At 36.3% G+C, this 19,906-nt stretch overlaps 2 protein-coding genes across 2 annotated transcripts in view; both read right to left on the reverse strand.

Annotated features, from left to right (window-relative positions):
- Positions 1-1,820: 1,820 nt before the first annotated feature.
- Positions 1,821-19,906, reverse strand: part of LOC123551400 (glycoprotein endo-alpha-1,2-mannosidase-like) — a 47,348-nt gene continuing 29,262 nt past the window's right edge. The window contains exon 4 of the mRNA XM_045340313.2: positions 1,821-17,947. Within this exon, the coding sequence (XP_045196248.2) occupies positions 17,252-17,947 (696 nt within the window). The 3' untranslated portion in view covers positions 1,821-17,251. The remainder of the gene's footprint in view (positions 17,948-19,906) is intronic.
- Positions 3,702-4,325, reverse strand: LOC123552799 (DNA ligase 1-like). The gene has a single exon (XM_045342541.1). The coding sequence runs from the start codon at positions 4,323-4,325 to the stop codon at positions 3,702-3,704; it is 624 nt and encodes a 207-aa protein (XP_045198476.1).

Consider the following 19,906-nt stretch of genomic DNA (forward strand, 5'->3'; position numbering starts at 1 on the left):
AGCTTTCAGGATATTGAGTTGTTTCTGGTTTTATCAAACCTAGCCAAACTTTTTACAGGAATCATTTTGTAAATACTAAAAAATTTAACTCTAAACATTTGGACTTTGTTTTGACGAAACCAGAGTCAATTTAGAAAGAACTTTAGCGGGATATTAACATTTCTGTTACATAACCGGTATTTCTAGACAAGCGAGTCCGAGTTCCAACTATATCGGGTTCTGTATTCTAAATATTGCCCCTGATGAACTAAAATATACTTTACAACTATCGCTAGATTGTTGACTGTCAGGCAATTATGAAAGGTGGACATTTACCTGTAGGCTTACTTCTAGCTCACCCTGAACATTTGGTTCAAACAAGCTGAAACAATACAAACAATACTGGCTGCATCATTTAAGATGAAGATGCGTTTAAAACATCTTGTCCCCAGAGTTTAAGTCCGTATTGCATCTTGAGTTCCCGACACTAGATGATGCTTTCTTGCATACCAGACAGTGATTTCCAGTATATTTACCAGTGCTTGAAAAATCCATCTTACACCCGGGAACCCCGAGATGTAAGATGACTCTCGTGCTGTAAATGACGTATAACGAACTACATATATGTAGTCTAGAAGATGCTTTTGTAGAAAAGTGCATGTCTTCCCCAATGCATAGTCGTACTGGCAAGACGTCAATAAGGGACAGGAGCGAAAGTTAAACAGACACTGATGGTTGGTTTGCAAGAGGGATCATCTACTTGGCATGTCCAATCATCCCATTAAGTTTCAATATTCTGGGACTGGTGGTTCTCAAGTTATGAATTGGAAATGGTTTTCCATGTTCAGGCCTCTGTGACCTTGACCATTGATCGAGTGACCCTAAAATCCGTAGGGGTCATCTACTCTGCATTTCCAATCTTCCTATTAAGTTTCAACATTCTGGGTCAAGTGGTTCTCAAGTTATTGATTCGTAAGAGTTTTCTATGATCAGGCCCCTGTGGCATTGACCTTAGCTCAAGTGACCCCCAAAACGTTAAGGGTCATCTACACTTTAAGTCCTATCACCCTATGATTTTATTTTATTTTGTTGGGTTTAACGTCGCACCGACACAATTTTAGGTCATATGGCGACTTTATCACCCTATGAAGTTTAAAGGTTCTAGGTCAAATGGTTCGCAAGTTATTGACTGGAAATGGATTTCCATGTTCATCCACTGCAACCTTGACCTTTAAAAGTGACCCCAAAATTAATAGGGGTCATCTACTCTGCATGTCCAATCATCCTATGAAGTTGCAACATTCTGGGTCAAGTGGTACTTAAGTTACTGACCGAAATGGTTTTCCATTTTCATGTCCCTGTGACCCTGACCTTTAATAGAGTGGTCGCAAAATCAACAGGGGTCATCTACTCTGCATGTCCATCCTATGAAGTTTCAACATACTGGTACGTAGTTCTCAAGTTATTGATCGGAAATGGTTTTCCATATTCAGGCCTCTGTGACCTTGACCTTTAACAGAGTGACCCTAAAATCAATAGGGATCATCTACTAACGGTTTAGGAGATGTTGTTTGAAGATTTTTCTATTTTCAGCTATGGTGGTTCCTATATGCAACCAAGCAGGACTGTTTGAACAACTTTGGTAGAGGACCATTCAAGGAACATCCAGGTTAAGTTTCATTAATATCCATTCAGTGGTTTTGGAGGAGACGTCGTTTAAACAAAATTGTTGATGATGGGTGGACAACCGGACGGACGGACAGATGCACACACGAAGGATGACAGACACAGCCGGTGGGCTAAAAAAGGACCTCCAAGTGTGATTACACATTAAACCATAATGACTCTTGCTAAACACTTTTATTAAATAAATTAACAAATACAGCATCAAAGTAATCAAAATATGAATTCTGCTTACAAAAACTGGAGTACCTTACAACAACCCCTAGGGAGACGGCTAAACATCCATTTACATCTAGAACCGAGAATAAGCATCCTGTTATAAAAAACATTGTAAAAAACAATAAGACCCTGAATAGAACGGATTTCTAAAAAATTAGGATTCAACAGAATAGATTAATATAAAATTGTTCTTTTAACACACATAAAATTCTCATATAAAAATGCTGTATTACACATACAGCCAAAATACCTAACAACTACATTTTGCTATGCACACATGTAAATTTTCATTATCAAAATTTAAAGGATGTGCAAAAGGTTTGTTCCTCTTTTAACATACAGGCATAATCTAAAACTAACAAGAATACACTGCAAATTTTGAGATTAGAATAGAGGAACTACATGAACAAAATAGAACATAGTGTATAGGTTAGCAATTGCAAACTGTTATATATCATTTAAATTAAACCTTTTTAAAAGAATACATTTTTGTACAGCTTTGCATCATGAAGAATTTATTGGTAATATATACTAGAAGGGTAATTATAGCAGTAGCTTGATCTGGGATGCTGTATTCGGCTCGCTAATTTAATCAGACCTGAAAAAGCCTACGACAACTGAATACAAAATCCCAGATATAGCTACTGTTATAATGACTCTTTTATTTTGTACCACCTATGTTTAGTTTTTTGTTTTATTATTGAACAAAGTCAATATTTATCGATGATGAAATAGAATTGTGTGTAGTTCTGTGTACGCTTTTTATAGACTGTTTCAAGTCATGCATATTTATTAAATGAAAGTAGTCCCGCAACATACAATACCAGAGGTACAATACAGAATTTTTTCTGCCTGTTCATATTTACTTGTTAAATACTAGCTGTATTTTTGACAAAATTTACATAGGTATAAAATAAATTTTGATATTAAACAAGTATGAGTATATGTGTTTCCTAAAATACATCATTTTGAGCTATCAATATTATAAATTCAGAATTTGAAATCACATTATTATATTTGAAATTATGATTTCTCAAATGCTTTTTCACACATGTCATTGCTATGACAAATGTCATCAGTCACTAGATATTTGTAAATTTCTAATATATACAAGAGGACCAAATGGTCCTAGGTCGCTCACATGAGAACATTTCTCACATGAGAACAGCTTAATCAAATTTAATGAATATCATGCTTAAAATGTGACCCCTTTTGCATAGGCAAGGTATTTCTTTGATTTGACCAGGTGACCTAGTTTTTGACCCAACATGACCAGGGCGTCAAGTGCTTTTGGGAGTCAAAAATATAGGTAGGATCCTGAAATATAGGTATTTGGGGGGCCAGAAATATAGGATTATATAGGTTGCTTATAATGAAGAAAACAAATCAGACAATTGTTTTATCCTCCTCCACCACCTACCAGCACTCTCTTTTATTAAACATAAAATACAAAGGAACAGAAAAAGTGGCTACTTTTATGATTTTAAACAAGTAACATTTTAACATATATCTTACTGTCATAATAAACTATTAATTCACCAACAGACAAAACTTTACCAATACTGGTACTCAAATCAGTTTAACAGAGAATTAGGCAAACCAAGCCATATATTGCTAACAACATATATCAGTACATTGTTAATACAAGTATAAAATATTGTGCTGGGCCTGCATTTGTACATGAATGAAAAAGAAAACAATTATAATCAAACCATCTACAGAACAAAATTACAACAGTTTCATACTTATGAATACCATGATCTCTGTAAACATGATAACACATGCAGTCCCTTGACCCAGGGTCCTATAATATTGTTACATTAGACCTTCTTGAATTTCTTGGCATCTGTTTCTTTATCTTCATTCTTTCTCTTGGATGAATGCTTTTCTGATGAATGACTTGACTTGGAAGAAGAGGCAGCTTGCTTGTCTGGTTCAGATTTTGAAGTTCTTGTTGAAGCAGTGGCAGAGCTTTTGGAACTTGATATGGCTGATTCTTGTTTCTTTCCTTTGCTTGATGATTTAGAACTGCACTTATTTAGTCTGTTAACCAGTAACTGTCTCTTTTGCTGCTCAACTTCCCTTTGGTTTTCATGTACCCTGTCCATTTCCTTTCTTATACCCTCTATCTTTGATGTGGCTGTTGCTATCATCATTTGTGCTACAGAAGCACCTTTCATGTCACTACTTTCAACAGCTTTAGAAAGCTTTTTGTTCCCATCTTTTAACAGTTCCTCTGCTACAGTCAACCTTGTCTGAATCTCCATTTCTTTTTTAAGCAGTGCTTTTTCTTTTTCAAGCAGGGAGGAGGTCTTATTCTTCTCTTCTGTTGCAAGTTCTTCCAGTCTTTTCTTTTCAAGCCTTTCTTTCTCTCTCTCCTGTTTCTTTTTCTCTCTTTCTTCTTTTTCTGTCTCAATCCTCTGTTTATACTTGTTATGGGCCATTTTTGCTGCCAGAAGTATTTCACTGTTTAATGGTATTTTGTGAGGTTGCTCATCTACAGGATCACTGAACTTAACTATGTCCTTCAAAGTTCTGATGGCAGTAACAGTTTTCTCACCCAAGGCAACTCTGTCCTTAGTCACTACTCTAGTGTTCACTGACTAACTTCTCTCAACCTCTGAATTTCCATGTGGTAATACCAGAGCTTTCTTGACAAGTTGGGGTAAAAATCTGTACTTGAGCTGCCCACTATCAAGCTTCTTCACAAACACTTGTCTCCAATAATGGTCAATTCTATCTTCTTCTTTCAAATCATCTTCTGTTTGATATACCTTCCATTCATCCACAATATTAACAGTCATATTTTCATCAAAATGCATCTCCCTTGACAAAATTTCAGCATCAATTACAGAGTCTTTTTCAAATCTTCTGACTGGAGACTGGCAACCTAATGACTTTATAAGTTTGTTCTGGAAAGGAAGTCGAGTGACCAAGTATTTTGATACTGAGGTGAAGAATGCTCGAATTCCAAGGATTTTTTTGTGCTGAGCTGCCGATGATTTCATGTTTGATATTTCCTGTCGTGCTTCTCCCAAGACAATATCTTCATCACTAAGCTGATTAACAATACTCAAGTCCTCACACACCATAATTTCAGTTCATGTCCATTGCCATCTACTTCTGATATTAATCTAGCCACCTATCTCGAAACTGACTCTTATTAGCAGGCATTATGAGGCTTAATTATGAAACATTAAGGCTTGTTTATTCTGAAAACAAAATAAAAACATGTGCATTTCCTATTCACATTTTTATACATGAAAGCTTTAAGAAATGGAAAATATTCCAATTGAAACTAGAACTATCACTAAAGGTGATGAATGTACCCCCCGCATGCACTGACACAGTACATTGCAATTTGACGCACACAAGATTGCATAATTATGTGGACTGTATGTATATAGACTGTATGTATACAGTATAGTAACAAACAACAAAGTCCCATAACTATGCAGAATATTTATCTAAAAGAATGTAACATGCACCATGCACAACTAGAGTTGGTACTGATTACTTGTGTGGAGTTTCATTAAATTGTGTGCAAGAGTTTGGTAGATTAGGCATACACAAGATTGCATATGCAGACTGTATGTACATAGTATGTTAACAAGAAACAAAGTCCCATAACTCTGCAATTTTTGTCACTGAAAGAACCTAACATGCCCCATGCACAACTGCTGTTGGTACTGATCACTAGTGTGAAGTTTCATTGAATTGTGTCAAGGGGATGAGGAGAGATGGTGCGCACAAGATTGTGTCTATGTATATAGAATAGTAACAAACAACAAAGTCCCATAACTCTGCAAATTTTTTTTCTGAAAGAACCTAACATGTCCCATGCACAACTACTGTTGTTACTGATCACTTGTGGGAAGTTTCATTAAATTGTGTCAAGGGGATGAGGAGAGATGGTGCGCACAAGATTGTGTCTATGTATATAGTATAGTAACAAAAAAACAAAGTCCCATAACTCTGCAATTTTTTTTTCTAAAAGAACCTAACATGCCCCATGCACAACTACTGTTGATACTGATCACTTGTGTGAAGTTTCATTAAATTGTGTCAAGGGGATGAGGAGAGATGGTGTGCACAAGATTGTGTCTATGTATATAGTATAGTAACAAAAAAACAAAGTCCCATAACTCTGCAATTTTTTTTTTTAAAAGAACCTAACATGCCCCATGCACAACTACTGTTGTTACTGATCACTTGTGTGAAGTTTCATTAAATTGTGTCAAGGGGATAAGGAGAGATGGTGCGCACAAGATTGTGTCTATGTATATTAAGTATTGTAACAAAAAAACAAAGTCCCATAACTCTGCAAAAATTTTTTCTAAAAGAACCTAACATGCCCAATGCACAACTACTGTTGGTACTGATCACTTGTGTGAAGTTTCATTAAATTGTGTCAAGGGGATGAGGAGAGATGGTGTGCACAAGATTGTGTCTATGTATATAGTATAGTCACAAAAAAACAAAGTCCCATAACTCTGCCAATTTTTTTTCTAAAAGAACCTAACATGCCCCATGCACAACTACTGTTGGTACTGATCACTTGTGTGAAGTTTCATTAAATTCTGTCAAGGGGATAAGGAGAGATGGTGCGCACAAGATTGCGTCTACGGACAGACGGCCAGACGGACAGACAGACAGGCAGACAACCTGAAACCAGTATACCCCCCCTTACAACTTTGTTGTCGGGGGGTACAAAAAGAACTTCCATTACTTAAAGCTTTCCTAAAGCTGGGCTGGGCAGGATCGCTACACCTGAAAGGAATACAAATTTCAATGCCTAAAAGGTAACAGCATATTTATAAACTAAATTATCATAGAATTACTTCTTTTTTAATGGTCTGAATGACCTTTGTATTCCTTGCTTACCACAAAATTTCCAGATTATAGGTATTTATAGGTATTTTGGCAAAATATAGGATTTTATAGGTTATTATAGGTAGAGAGCTAATATATATGAAAATATAGGTAAATATAGGTAACTTGACGCCCTGCATGACCCATAATTGAAATCGACCTAGCTTTCATCAAGACAAACATTCTGATCAAATTTCATGACGATCAACTGAAAACTCAGCTCCTATTGCATACACAACGTCATTCTTTGATTTGACCAGGTGACCTAGTTTTGATCCACGACCCATATTTGAACATGACCTAAATTTCATCAAAGCAAACATTTTCATCAAATTTCATGAACATCCTGCCTAAAATTTAGTCCCTATTGCATTCACCAAGTTTTTCTTTGACTTTACTGGTTGACGTAGTTCTTGACCCCAGATGACCCCTACCTGAACTCGACCTAGATTTCATCAAAACATTCTGATCAAATTTCATGAAGATCCACTGAAAAATGCAGCCCCTATTGCATACACAAGGTTATTCTTTGATTTGACCAGGTGACCTAGTTTTTGACTCAACATGACCCATATTTGTACTTGACCTAGATTTCATCAAAGCCCCTATTGCAGTCACAAAGTTTTTATTTGATTTGACCGGGTGACCTAGTTTTTGACCCCTGATGACCCCTATTTAAACTCGACCGAGATTTCAGCAAAACAACTTTTTGATCAAATTTCGTAAAATGTAGCAACTATTGCATACACAAGGGTTTTTTTTTTTTATTTGAACGGGTGACCTAGTTTTTGACCCAAGATGACCCATATTCAAACTCCAACTAGGTTTCATCCAGATAAACATTGTGATCAAATTTCATGAAGAGTAAAATGCAGTTCCTATTGCATACACAAGGTTTTCCTTGATCAAATTTCATGAATATCCAGTGTAAAATACAGCCCCTATTGCATACGCAAGGTTATTCTTTCATTTGACTGGTTGACCTAGTTTTTGCCCCAAGATGATCCATATTTGAACTTGAACTAGATTTCATCCGGACAAACATTCTGATCATATTTCATGAAGATCGGGTGTAAATTGCAGTCCCTATTGCATACATACACAAGGTTTTTCTTTTATTTGACCTAGTGACCTAGTTTTTACCCCATATGATCCATATTCAAATTTGACCTAGATTTCATAAAGGGTCATCACTCTAACCAATTTTCATGAAGATCAATTGAATAATACAACCTCTATGGCATATGCAAGGTTTGTCTTTTTATTTGACCGGGTGACTTAGTTTTTTTATCCCATATAATCCATATTCAAATTTGACCTAGATTTCATAAAGGGTCATCACTCTGACCAATTTTCATGAAGATCAATTGAATAATTTTGTTTGTTTTGGGTTTAACGCCGTTTTTCAACAGTATTTCAGTCATGTAAAGGCGGGCAGTTAACCTAACCAGTGTTCCTGGATTCTGTACCAGTACAAACCTGTTCTCTGTAAGTAACTGCCAACTTCCTCACATGAATTATCAGAGGTGAAGGATGAATGAGGATCAAACTCGCGACCCCGCAGTCAATAGACCAACGCTCTCCCTACTGAGCTAAGCGGGCAGGCTCAATTGTATAATACAGCCTCTATTGCATTTGCAAGGTTTTTTTTTTATTTGACTGCGTGACCTAGTTTTTTTATCCCAGATGACCCATATGCAAATTTGACCTAGATTTCATAAAGGGTCATCACTCTGACCAATTTTCATGAAAGTCAATTGAAAAATACAGCCTCTATCGCATATGCCAGGTTTTTTTTTTATTTGACCAGGTGACCTAGTTTTTTTTACCCCATATGATCCATATTCAAATTTGACCTAGATTTCAAAAAGGGTCATCACTCTGACCAAAGTTCATGAAGATCAATTGAATAATACAGCATCTATCACATATGCAAGGTTTGTTTTTTTATTTGACCGGGTGACCTAGCTTTTTATCCCAGATGATCCATATTCAAAATTGACCGAGATTTCATTCAGACAAACACTGTGATAAAATTTTATGAAGATCCAGTGTAAAATGCAGTTCCTATTGCATACACAAGGTTTTTCTTTGATTTGACCTAGTGACCTAATTTTTGAACCTAGATTATCCATAATTCTAACTTGAACTAGATTTCATCAAGGCAACCATTCTGACTAAATTTTATGAATACCCAGTGTAAAATTCAGTCCCTATTGTATACTCAAGGTTTTTTCTTTGATTTGACCTAATGACCTAGTTTTTAAACCCAGATGACCCATTTTCAAACTTGACCTAGATTTCATCAAGGCAATCATTCTTCATATTTCATGAAGATCACATAAAAATACAGCCTCTATGGCATACACAAGCTAAATGTTGACAGACGACTGACAGACAATAGACGACAGACAGATGCCGAACATCAAGAGATCACAATAACTCACCTGAGTATTGCTCAGGTGAGCTAAAAACTCATCATCATAGTCAAACTAGAGATTGTTTTTCATGAAAAACATATGCATCCCACCACTTTCTAAGCAGAAATTGTTGAATGCCACAAAATTAGGGCTATAACTCCAGGGAAAAATCACTTAATGGTAACATTCCAATGATAAACTTAGCTAGGCTTGGCAGTGGTAACTTCTGTGAAGTTTGGTAAAATTTCAACCAGTGCTATAGGAGAAGTAGCACATATATAAAAGCTTCACACTAATATCCAGTGAGGTTTGGTGAATCCAGCCTGATGGTATTAAGCAAGTATTATCAACACTGTAGAATATAACAAAGCAAAGACCACCTGCTGAAGATCACTGAACCAGAACATGCCGACAACATCCACATGTAGGCTAGCAGAACATGCCGACAACATCCACATGTAGGCTAGCAGAACATGCCGACAACATCCACATGTAGGCTACCAGAATATGCCGACAACATCAACATGTAAGCTATTAGAACATGCCGACAACATCCACATGTAGGCTATTAGAACATGCCAACAACATCCACATGTAGGCTACCAGAACATGCTGACAACATCAACATGTAAGCTATTAGAACATGCCGACAACATCCACATGTAGGCTAGCAGAACATGCCGACAACATCCACATGTAGGCTAGCAGAACATGCCGACAACATCCACATGTAGGCTAGCAACAATCTCTCTTGTCAAGTTTGTTGTAATTCCTCCTAGTGGTTTTGTTTGTTTGTTTGTTTTGGGTTTAACGCTGTTTTTCAACAGTATTTCAGTCATGTAACGGCGGGCAGTTAACCTAACCAGTGTTCCTGGATTCTGTACCAGTACAAACCTGTTCTCCGCAAGTAACTGCCAACTTCCCCACATGAATCAGAGGTGGAGGACTATTGATTTCAGACACAATGTCGTTTATCAAAAAGTCACAGAGAACATACACCCCGCCCGAGGATCGAACTCACGACCCCGCGATCCGTAGACCAACGCTCTTACCTACTGAGCTAAGCGGGCGGGCTTCCTCCTAGTGGTATCATAGTAGTTATGCACAAAGGGTAAAATATGACAAATCAAAGGCCATAACTCCACTGAGAATCACTAAACCAGAAATATGCACAATGATGCTTAGCACTGATCACTTTCTAAGGTTTGGTGGAAATCGCCAAATAATATAAGAGAAGTGGCTGACACATTATAAAATCTGATGAAACAAGTGTCATAACTCAACTGAAAATCACTGAACCAGAAAATGCAAATGATATGTACAACTAGGTTGGTAATGATCACTCTTGAGAACTTTGGTGTAACTCAGCCCAGTGGTTTCAGAAGATTTGTGTGGATGAATTTTGTGACATAAAGACAGAAGGGCAGCACTAAATCAATAGTCTCCCCTACTATGTTTCGGAAACATAATTACCTATAAAAAATATGCCCCTAAAAGCTATAGGAACTATTTTTTTTACGCACCATATAAATGGTAGAATTTCTCATAGTGTGTCTTTTTTATAATTAACACAATGTTATAGTCAGATCTCTAAAAATTTGAAATCTATAGATATTATATATTACATGCAAAATTGTACAGTAAAATGCAATAATAAATAAATTCATACAGATGCTATATATATATATTCTAGACAAAAGCTGTCACAGGAGTCACACTTGATTATCATTATCTCAATGCTGGAGAGTGAAAAAGAAGGTACGTCTGAGGAAGCTGGAGCTATCACTGCAGTGTTTCAGGTATACGATCCACAAATAGGTTACAATTCCATGCCTGGTGACCCCATGTTTTTTTTTCATCCTTTGAAAGAGTTGTCTCTGCTGAACGAGAATTAGTAAATAAGATGACTATAATTAATACACAAGAATCATTACAGTCATTTTTTTTTACTGTAAAATGATAAATCTTACACTGATACAGTAATAACAGGTTTTCTGTTGAAGTATCATTGAAGAACATCCGTCTCGTGATGGTGAAGGGCGTATAACATATTATTGTCATGTAATTAATATTTTCTTTTTCAGTAGACAAAACACTTTCAAATGATACAAAAATTATATGAGCTTACCTGGCATCAATATTTGATATATTTTAATAGCAATGTTATAAAGAACTTGCTTATTTGTGGATCATATACCTTAATGACTCTAAGGCGAATGAGATATTGGACAAATCTGTGTATACATGTGTCAAAAATGTATTTGGTAATAACAAAGACAGGTTAAAACACTTAACCTTTTAACTTAAAAGTGTATCAAAACATTAACAAAGTAAAAATGGGACATCACACAAGGAATACTGTATTTCTGCATGAGTAATGCAGCATATATAAAAATGTAAAACAACTATTTCAAAATGGAAGCAAACCCACTTAATAATAACTGAAGACAGACAATAAGTGGATTTCAACTTTTACTTGAGTTCTAAGTAAACAAGGGGACATAATTCATAAAATACTGGTACCAGAGTTACAGACCTTATATCATACAATGTGGAACAACCATTTTAACTATGAATCAAATCCATTATGTAACAACAGAGATATGGTGAACAAGAGTGTCAGAATGTCACACTCTACGCCCTTTATGTAGGTCAAAATGTCACACTATATGCCCTTCATGTAGGTCAGAATGTCACACTATACGCCCTTCATGTAGGTCAGACTGTCACACTATACGCCCTTCATGTAGGTCAGACTGTCACACTATACGCCCTTCATGTAGGTCAGAATGTCACACTATATGCCCTTCATGTAGATGTTACAGTTAAACATGTTGTGTATAAGCATGTATAAATATTTTGACCAACACCACAAAATGCCAAACCCATGGAGATAAATGATTCACTGTAAAAGCTAAAATTATATCTCATGGATTCTTAAGAACTGACAGTATTTCTGTATGAGATGTGATATATGATTTATCATAATGAAACAAGAGTGCCAGAATGTCACAATATACGCCTGTTACAGCAAATTTCTTTACAGTAGCACCTGTATTTGCAAATGGAATTTTAATTTTGTGGTTGTTTAGTAATTATTGTAATTCTTCTGTTTTTTTAAGTCCACAAAAACTTATTACCAAGTAGAGATACCTTAAAATACACCTAAAATTTGAAAGTAGCATTTATGTTGTACCACAGAAAAGTGGTCTTGGTTTTTCCCTATGGTCAATTATAAAAAAGTTACAATATAAGTTATTTTTAGTAACAACTAAGAAAAGTTAATCTTAATAAATCCAAAAAAAAATTCTAAGTCCACACAAAAATCGTTACCAGGTAGAGATAGGTCAAAATACACCTCAAAATTGGATGTTACATGCATGTTGTACTACAGGAAAGTAGTCTTGATTTTTCCCTACAACTAGTAATGAAAAAGTTACAATATAAGCTATTTATAGTAACAACAAAGGAAAGTAATTCTAAAGAAGGGACCTGCGCATGAGACTCCGTCTCATGATGGTGTACTACTGTGCCAAGTTACATCAAAATCCCTCCATGTATGAAGAAGATATGCTCCAGACAAAGTCATTCTTGTATCTGACCTGTGGCCTCTTAAGTGTGACCTTGACCTTAGACCTAGGGACCTGGTTCTCACGCATGACACTCAGACTCGTGGTGGTGAACATTTGTGCCAAGTTATATCAAAATCCCTCCATGCATGAAGAAGATACGCTCTGGACAAAGTTTTCATTCTTGTATCCTTTGACCCCTCCATGCATGAAGAAGATATGCTCCAGACAGTCATTCTTGAATTTGACCTTTTACCTCTAAGTGTGACCTTGACCTTAGACCTAGGGACCTGGTTCTTGTGCATGACACTCCATCTCATGATGGTGAACAATTGAAAGCCTGAAAGTTTCATCAAAATCCCTCCATGCATGAAGAAGATTATGCTCTGGACAAAGTCTGTGGACGCCGCCCACCCGCCCGCCAGTGGCATTCCCATAATACGTCCCGTTTTTCAAACAGGCGTATAAAAATAACAGAACCTTTAATGTACACATTTCACAAAAATAGGTCAAACAAAAACTATTTGAAGCAACAAGAGAGCCATGATGGCCCTATATCGCTCACCTGAGTTTAGATGCTTGCTTAAACAAAGTTCTTTGCTTAAAGTTCACTAACAAAAACTAGATGAGTAGGTCATGGTAAAGATTATTAAAAAAAAACCTACTGAAATCTGTTTAGAAATTAAACTGGTGGTCCAAAATTCTTTGCTTAGCTTCAAAAACAAGAAAGTAGGTCAGTAGCTCAGGGTTATGAATATTAAAGATGAGTATTGAAATCTGAGTATCAAAAGATATAAACTAGTCCAAATTTCTCTGCTGTATCTTCAAAAACAAGAAAGTAGGTAAGTAGGTCAAGATTAAGACAATTGAATTCAAGATGAATATTGAAATCTGTATCAAACATTATGTTTGTGATCCAAATTTCTTAGCCACTGCTTCAAAAGCAAATATTAGTCTACATAAAACAAGGGGCCACCCGGGCATGGCCTATATTGACCCCCAGGGCCATTTTTTGAACAATCTTGATAGAGAACCACTAGACCATAACACATTCTAAATATCTAAGCTCTTGGGCCTTATGGTTTAAGAAAAGAATCTTTTTAAAGGTTTTCCCCTGTACAAGTCTATTTAAGCCCTTTACTCTCTAGGGCAGGGCCATATTTGACCCCAGGGGGATAATTAAAATAATTTTCATAGAGGACCAAAAGATGATACTACAAATCAAGTATTAAAGCCCTAGGCCCTGTGGTTTTGGACAAGAAGATTTGCAAAGTGTTTCCTTATATAAGTCTTTATAAATCATGTGACCCCTATGACCTGCAGTTTTGGACAAGAAGCTTTTTAAAGATTTTCCTTTCGGCTGCCATGGCAACCAAAGTTCTGTATGGAATTCAATTTGTTGAATAATTTTTACAGAAGACCATCCAAGAAGGAACACCCCTATGAAGTTTCATAATAATTGGCCTTGTGATTTAGGAGATGTTGTTTAAAGGAAAGTGTGAAAGGACACCAGACGGACAAATGCCGGACGGTGAGGGATCAAAATAGCTCAACCTGAGCACTTTGCTCAGGTGAGCTAAATAAATTTCCATGATATCCATACAGACATACAGACCAAATTTGATGAATATCAAAGAAGCCTTCCCTTCATGAGATGAAGTTGATTTTAAAAGGTAATTCTACTTTAAGCTTTGGAAGCCCTTAAATGGGCTACATGGAACTATCTGAACAAAACTGTGAGGCCAAAAAGATGCTACAGATCAAATCTGGTTAAGGTAAATGAAGCTGTTGATGTGAAGGTATTGTTAAAAGCTAATTTTAGTTCAGTTTTGGTAGCCTATAAAAAGGGCTGTTTGAATAAATTTAAGGTTTGGTTACAGTAAATATTGCTGTCCATGAGAGTTAATTCTGCTTTTAACTTTGGCAGCCCGTGGCTATATGGAACTATTTGAACAAAACTGAGAAGTAAACCAAGCTGTTTATAAGCAGAAGTTGTGAAAAGGTATTCTACTTTTTGCTTTGGCATAGGGGCTATGTTGAAGAGAGGTCCATACATGGATGTTACAAATCAAGTTTGGTGAAGATCTATCATGGAGTTCACGCTATGAAGTTGTTTATACATAAATCCTTTTTAGCTCTGGCAACACCTGAGAGGTCAAGCCAAGTTATTTGAATAAATGACTATAGTCTATCAGTCATGCAGAACTTTAAATTTTTCGGTTGCAAATTTATGTTAAGAATTGACACTCTAAACTACCAGTATTGTCAGCATGCTCACCTTAACCCTTATCTTCAACAGTTGGGCGAGGTCTATTCTTGAAAACATTACTATACATCTGCCACCAAACAATTCTCAATTAAAATGATATTGTACTAATACAATCAATATTAACAAAAGATAAAACAAGAGCTGTCGGAGGACAGCAACGCTCGACTATTCAACAGCCTTGTCAATTGAATGAATACAAAAGTTGAAAAAGGGGCATACTATTGTAAAATGCAAAGTAGAGTTATTGCACCTCTGCACTGCATGTCATATCATGACAGTGAACAAGTGTGCGAAGTTTCAATCCTTTCGAATTAGTGGATACAGAGATACCAGCTTACATACAACACGAGGGCCAAGATAGCCCTAGGTCGCTCACCTGAGAAACACACCATAACACACCATAACAGTGTAAACATGTTTGACCTAGTGACTTCATGGAAAAAAAATATTCTGACCAATTATCATTAAAATTGGAGCAAAAAATCTTGAGTATAAATAAGTATTTTCTTTGATTTGACCTAGTGACCTAGTTTTTGACCCCAAACTACCAATATTCGAACTTGGCCTAGATTTCATCAAGGCAACCATTCTGACCAAATATGAAATCCAGTGTAAAATGCAGCCCCTATTGCATACACAAGGTTTTTCCTTGATTTGACCTAGTGACCTAGTTTTTGAACCCAGCTGACCCATATTCGAACTTGACCTAGATTTCATCAAGGCTATCATTCTGACAAAATTTCATGAAGATCAGTTGAAAAATACAGCCTCTATCGCATACACAAGGTTTTTCTTTGATTTGACCTAGTGACCTACTTTCTGACCCCAGATGACCCGTAATCAAACTCAACGTAGATTTTATCAAGGCAATCATTTTGACCAAATTTCATGAAGATCAGTTGAAAAATATAGCCTCTATCACATACACAAGGTTTTTCTTTGATTTGACCTAGTGACCTAATTTTTGACCCCAGATGACCCATATTCAAACTTGACCTAGATTTCATCAATGCAATCATTCTGACCAAATTTCATGAAGATCAATTGAAAAATACAGCCTCTATTGCATACACAAGGTTTTTCTTTGATTTGACCTAGTGACCTACTTTTTGACCCAAGAAAACCCATATTCAAACTTGACCTAGATTTCATCAATGCAATCATTCTGACCAAATTTCATGAAGATCAATTGAAAAATACAGCCTCTATCGCATATACAAGCTTTTCCTTTGATTTGACCTAGTGACCTACTTTTTGAACCCAGATGACCCATATTTGAACTTGGCCTAGATTTCATGAAGGCATTCATTCTGACCAAAATTCATGAAGATTAATTGAAAAATACAGCCTCTATCGCATACATAAGGTTTTTCTTTGATTTGACCTCGTGACCTAGTTTTTGACCCAAGATGACCCATTTTCGAACTCAGCCTAGATTCCATTAAGGTAATCATTCTGACCAAAATTCATGAAGATCAGTTGAAAAATACAGCCTCTATCGCATACACAAGCTAAATGTTGACAGATGACAGACGACAGACAGACAGACAGACGACAGACATCGAGCGATGAGCAGTGCTCAGGTGAGCTAAAAACTTAACCAAAAATTTCTAAGTCAAAAAAGGGGCATAATTTTGAAAAAAAGTAGAGTTATGGGACTTGCTTAGTGCATGTCAGATCATGACAGTGAACAAGTATGTGAAGTTTCAATCCATTCCCATTAGTAAGTACTTAGATACCAGCTTACATACAAAACCTTAACCAAAAATTTCTCAGTCGAAAAAGGGGCACAATTTTGTAAAAAAGCAAAATAGAGTTATGGAACCTTTGCAATGTAAGTCCATTTATCACAGTGAATAAGTGTGTGAAGTTTCAATCCATTCCCACTAGTGCTTACTGAGATACCAGCTTACATACAAAACCTCAACCAAAAATTCGAAAAAGGGGTATAATTTTGTAAAAAAGGAAAATAGAGTTATGGAACCTGTGCAGTGTAAGTCAGTTTATCACAGTGAATAAGTGTGTGAAGTTTAAATCCATTCCCATGAGTGGTTACTGAGATACCAGCTTACATACAAAAGCTTAACCAAATCGGGACGCGGACGCACCGGCGAGTCCAATAGCTCTACTATTCTATGAAAAGTTGAGCTAAAAATTGTCACATATTTTGATTAAATAGAGATTATATCTTAAGAAAAGTGCATACATGTAACATCTGAGTCAATTTTCATAACCAATTTCTATCTATGCATAATTTTATCAACCCATGCTTTTGTCAGGTCTAAATAAAAATTTGGCCCTTTGCTTCCATAATCTTCATACCTCCTCATTTTAATCTTTTTGCTCACTGCAGGCTCTATTTGAGTACCCTCATGCCATTCATTGAATGAGGTAATTGAGACCATACTTGGTTTTACACTCAAGGCACTCGCAAAAGCCTCGTTGTAATACTTTCCATCAAGTCTTTTACGAGTGTTGGCTCCATTCCATGGTCTTACCTCTGTGTCTATGTAGCCAGGTCCAACACTTGGAATAAAAAGTAATCCTTTAGATTGTGCAAGTTGTGCCAGATGTGGCCATGTTTTCCATGTACTTCCATATGTAAATCTGTTTGTTGCAAAATATGTATAAAATCCATCAAAACCCGACTTCAGAACATGTTCCTTATGTGCCGATTCAACAAGAAGACCAATAAATATGCAATCAAGTTCTGTGTTGCGAATACTCCCTCTGCCATTGGATGTTAAAATTGTTGCCCAGTCTTTACTATCAACAAGATATGAATCATAAATGTATATCAGTGGTACATTTCTTTTCCCCTTAAAACTTGTTCGATAGAATGCCGGGTGCTTGCCATATTTTTCTAAAATGTATTCTAGATTTTTCCTCAATGTTACATGATTCCTTCCCCTGTATGGTTCTATATGTATAGCAACCTGAAATAACACGAAAATAAATGCTTATCATATTTCTCTACGTCTGATGAACAGGGAGACATTTATCTGAATATTAACATTGAATTAAAAGAATTTACACTGCATATGGTTTAAGAATAATTTTCAAGAAGTTTGTAAATATATCTTTTATTTTACAACATAATTGAACATATATTAATTTACATCTATAAAAGGCTCCATTAAAATCTACACTGTAGACAAATTTCTATTCCCCGAGAATGTCATCAAAGTTGTTATTTCTCCTCAGACACCCAATATGAAAATGAATTTTATTTACTACAGAATAAAGTTGTAGACGAATTTGTGCTTAATGTAACATATAAATGCCTCGACAGTAGCATGACTGTATTCTTGTCAGACTTGGAGTAGGGCCACCAAATGAATTTAAAGCAAATATATACACTATCAAGAAAGAAATGTTGGAGTTATACCATGGACAAGGTTATCTAAAAAAAAAAATGGAAATCATACAAAAATGGGACCATCTAGAATTATGGTTTCTTGTCAGTGCACTCCCTCTCACTGACCTCTATCAATAATGATAATAACAAGAGCTCGTAGAACATGAATTGCCCTCCCTGATGCATTCAGTAATTGCACAAGGAACAGAAAATATATGGTCACTGTACACAAAAGTTCTACTGTTCTGGGTCGATGTGATCTTTGACCTATTGAAAATCTGTAGGGGTCGTCTGCTGGTCATGATCAACCTCCCTATTAAGTTTCATGGTCCTAGGCCCAAGCATTCTCAAGTTATTGTCCGGAACCGTTTAACTGTTTCGGGTCACTGTGACTATAACCTTTGGGCTACTGACCTCAAAATCTATAGGAGTCATCTGCTGGTCATGACAAACCTCTCTATCAACTTTCACCATCCAAGGCCAAAGCGTTCTTGAGTTGTCATCCATAAACCATTAAACTGTTCCATGTGACCTTGACGTTTGACCCACTGACCTCAAAATCAATAAGGGTCATCTGCTAGTCATGACCAACTTCTCTATCAACTCCCACGATCCTAGGCCCAAGTATTCTCAAGTTATCGTCCGGAAACGGTTTAACTGTTCCAGGTCACTGTGACCATGTCCTTTGACCTACTGATCTCAAAATCAATAGGGGTCATCTGCTGGTCATGGCCAACCTCCATTTCAACTTTCATGATCCTAAGCTGAAGCATTCTTAAGGATGTTGGATACGTTTCAGGCCAATTTGTTCTACAATTAAGAATTTTTTCATACTTTGCATGTTTGAAGATCTTTAGTATCTATTTCATATAAAAGCAAAAAAACGGTAGGTCACCGAACTCCTTTTCATTATATCAGCCATTTTCTACACACACTGTCAAAACAAAAGTGAAATTTGAAAAACCTGGAAAAATTGGGGGTGACCTTGACCTTTGACCTACTGATCTCAAAATCAATAGGGGTCATTTGCTGGTCATGACCAACCTCCCTATCAACTTTCATGATCCTAGGCCCAAGAGTTCTTGAGTTATCATCTGCAAACCGTTTAACTGTTTCGGGTCACCGTGACCTTGACCTTTGACCTACTAACCTCAAAATCAAATAGGGGTCATCTGCTGGTCATGACCAACCTCCCTATTAACTTTCATGATCCTAGACCCAAGGGTTCTTTAGTTATCATCTGGAAATCAACGGGTCTACATACTGACTGACAGACCGACATCTACAAAACAGTATACCCCTCCTTCTTTGAAAGGTGGGGGGGGGGATAAAAATGGTTGCTTATACTGTAAAACGGAACTTTAATTTCAGTAATATTTTCTGTGCTAGTTGAATAAACTAGAAGAAGAATTTTTGTTATTCTTGGACTATCTATCAATTGTACAAGGCCATATTTCATTATCAGATCATTCCATTCTGTGTTTTTAAAATAACATAGTGAATTATCTGCAGAATAATTAATGTTAATATGCCACTG

Source organism: Mercenaria mercenaria, chromosome 4 (assembly GCF_021730395.1).
Source record: "Mercenaria mercenaria strain notata chromosome 4, MADL_Memer_1, whole genome shotgun sequence".
NCBI lineage: Eukaryota > Metazoa > Mollusca > Bivalvia > Venerida > Veneridae > Mercenaria > Mercenaria mercenaria.

Excerpts from the sequence above, each read along its gene's own strand:
- LOC123552799 (XM_045342541.1), bottom strand. The coding sequence starts at position 4,325 with ATGGCCCATAACAAGTATAAACAGAGGATTGAGACAGAAAAAGAAGAA.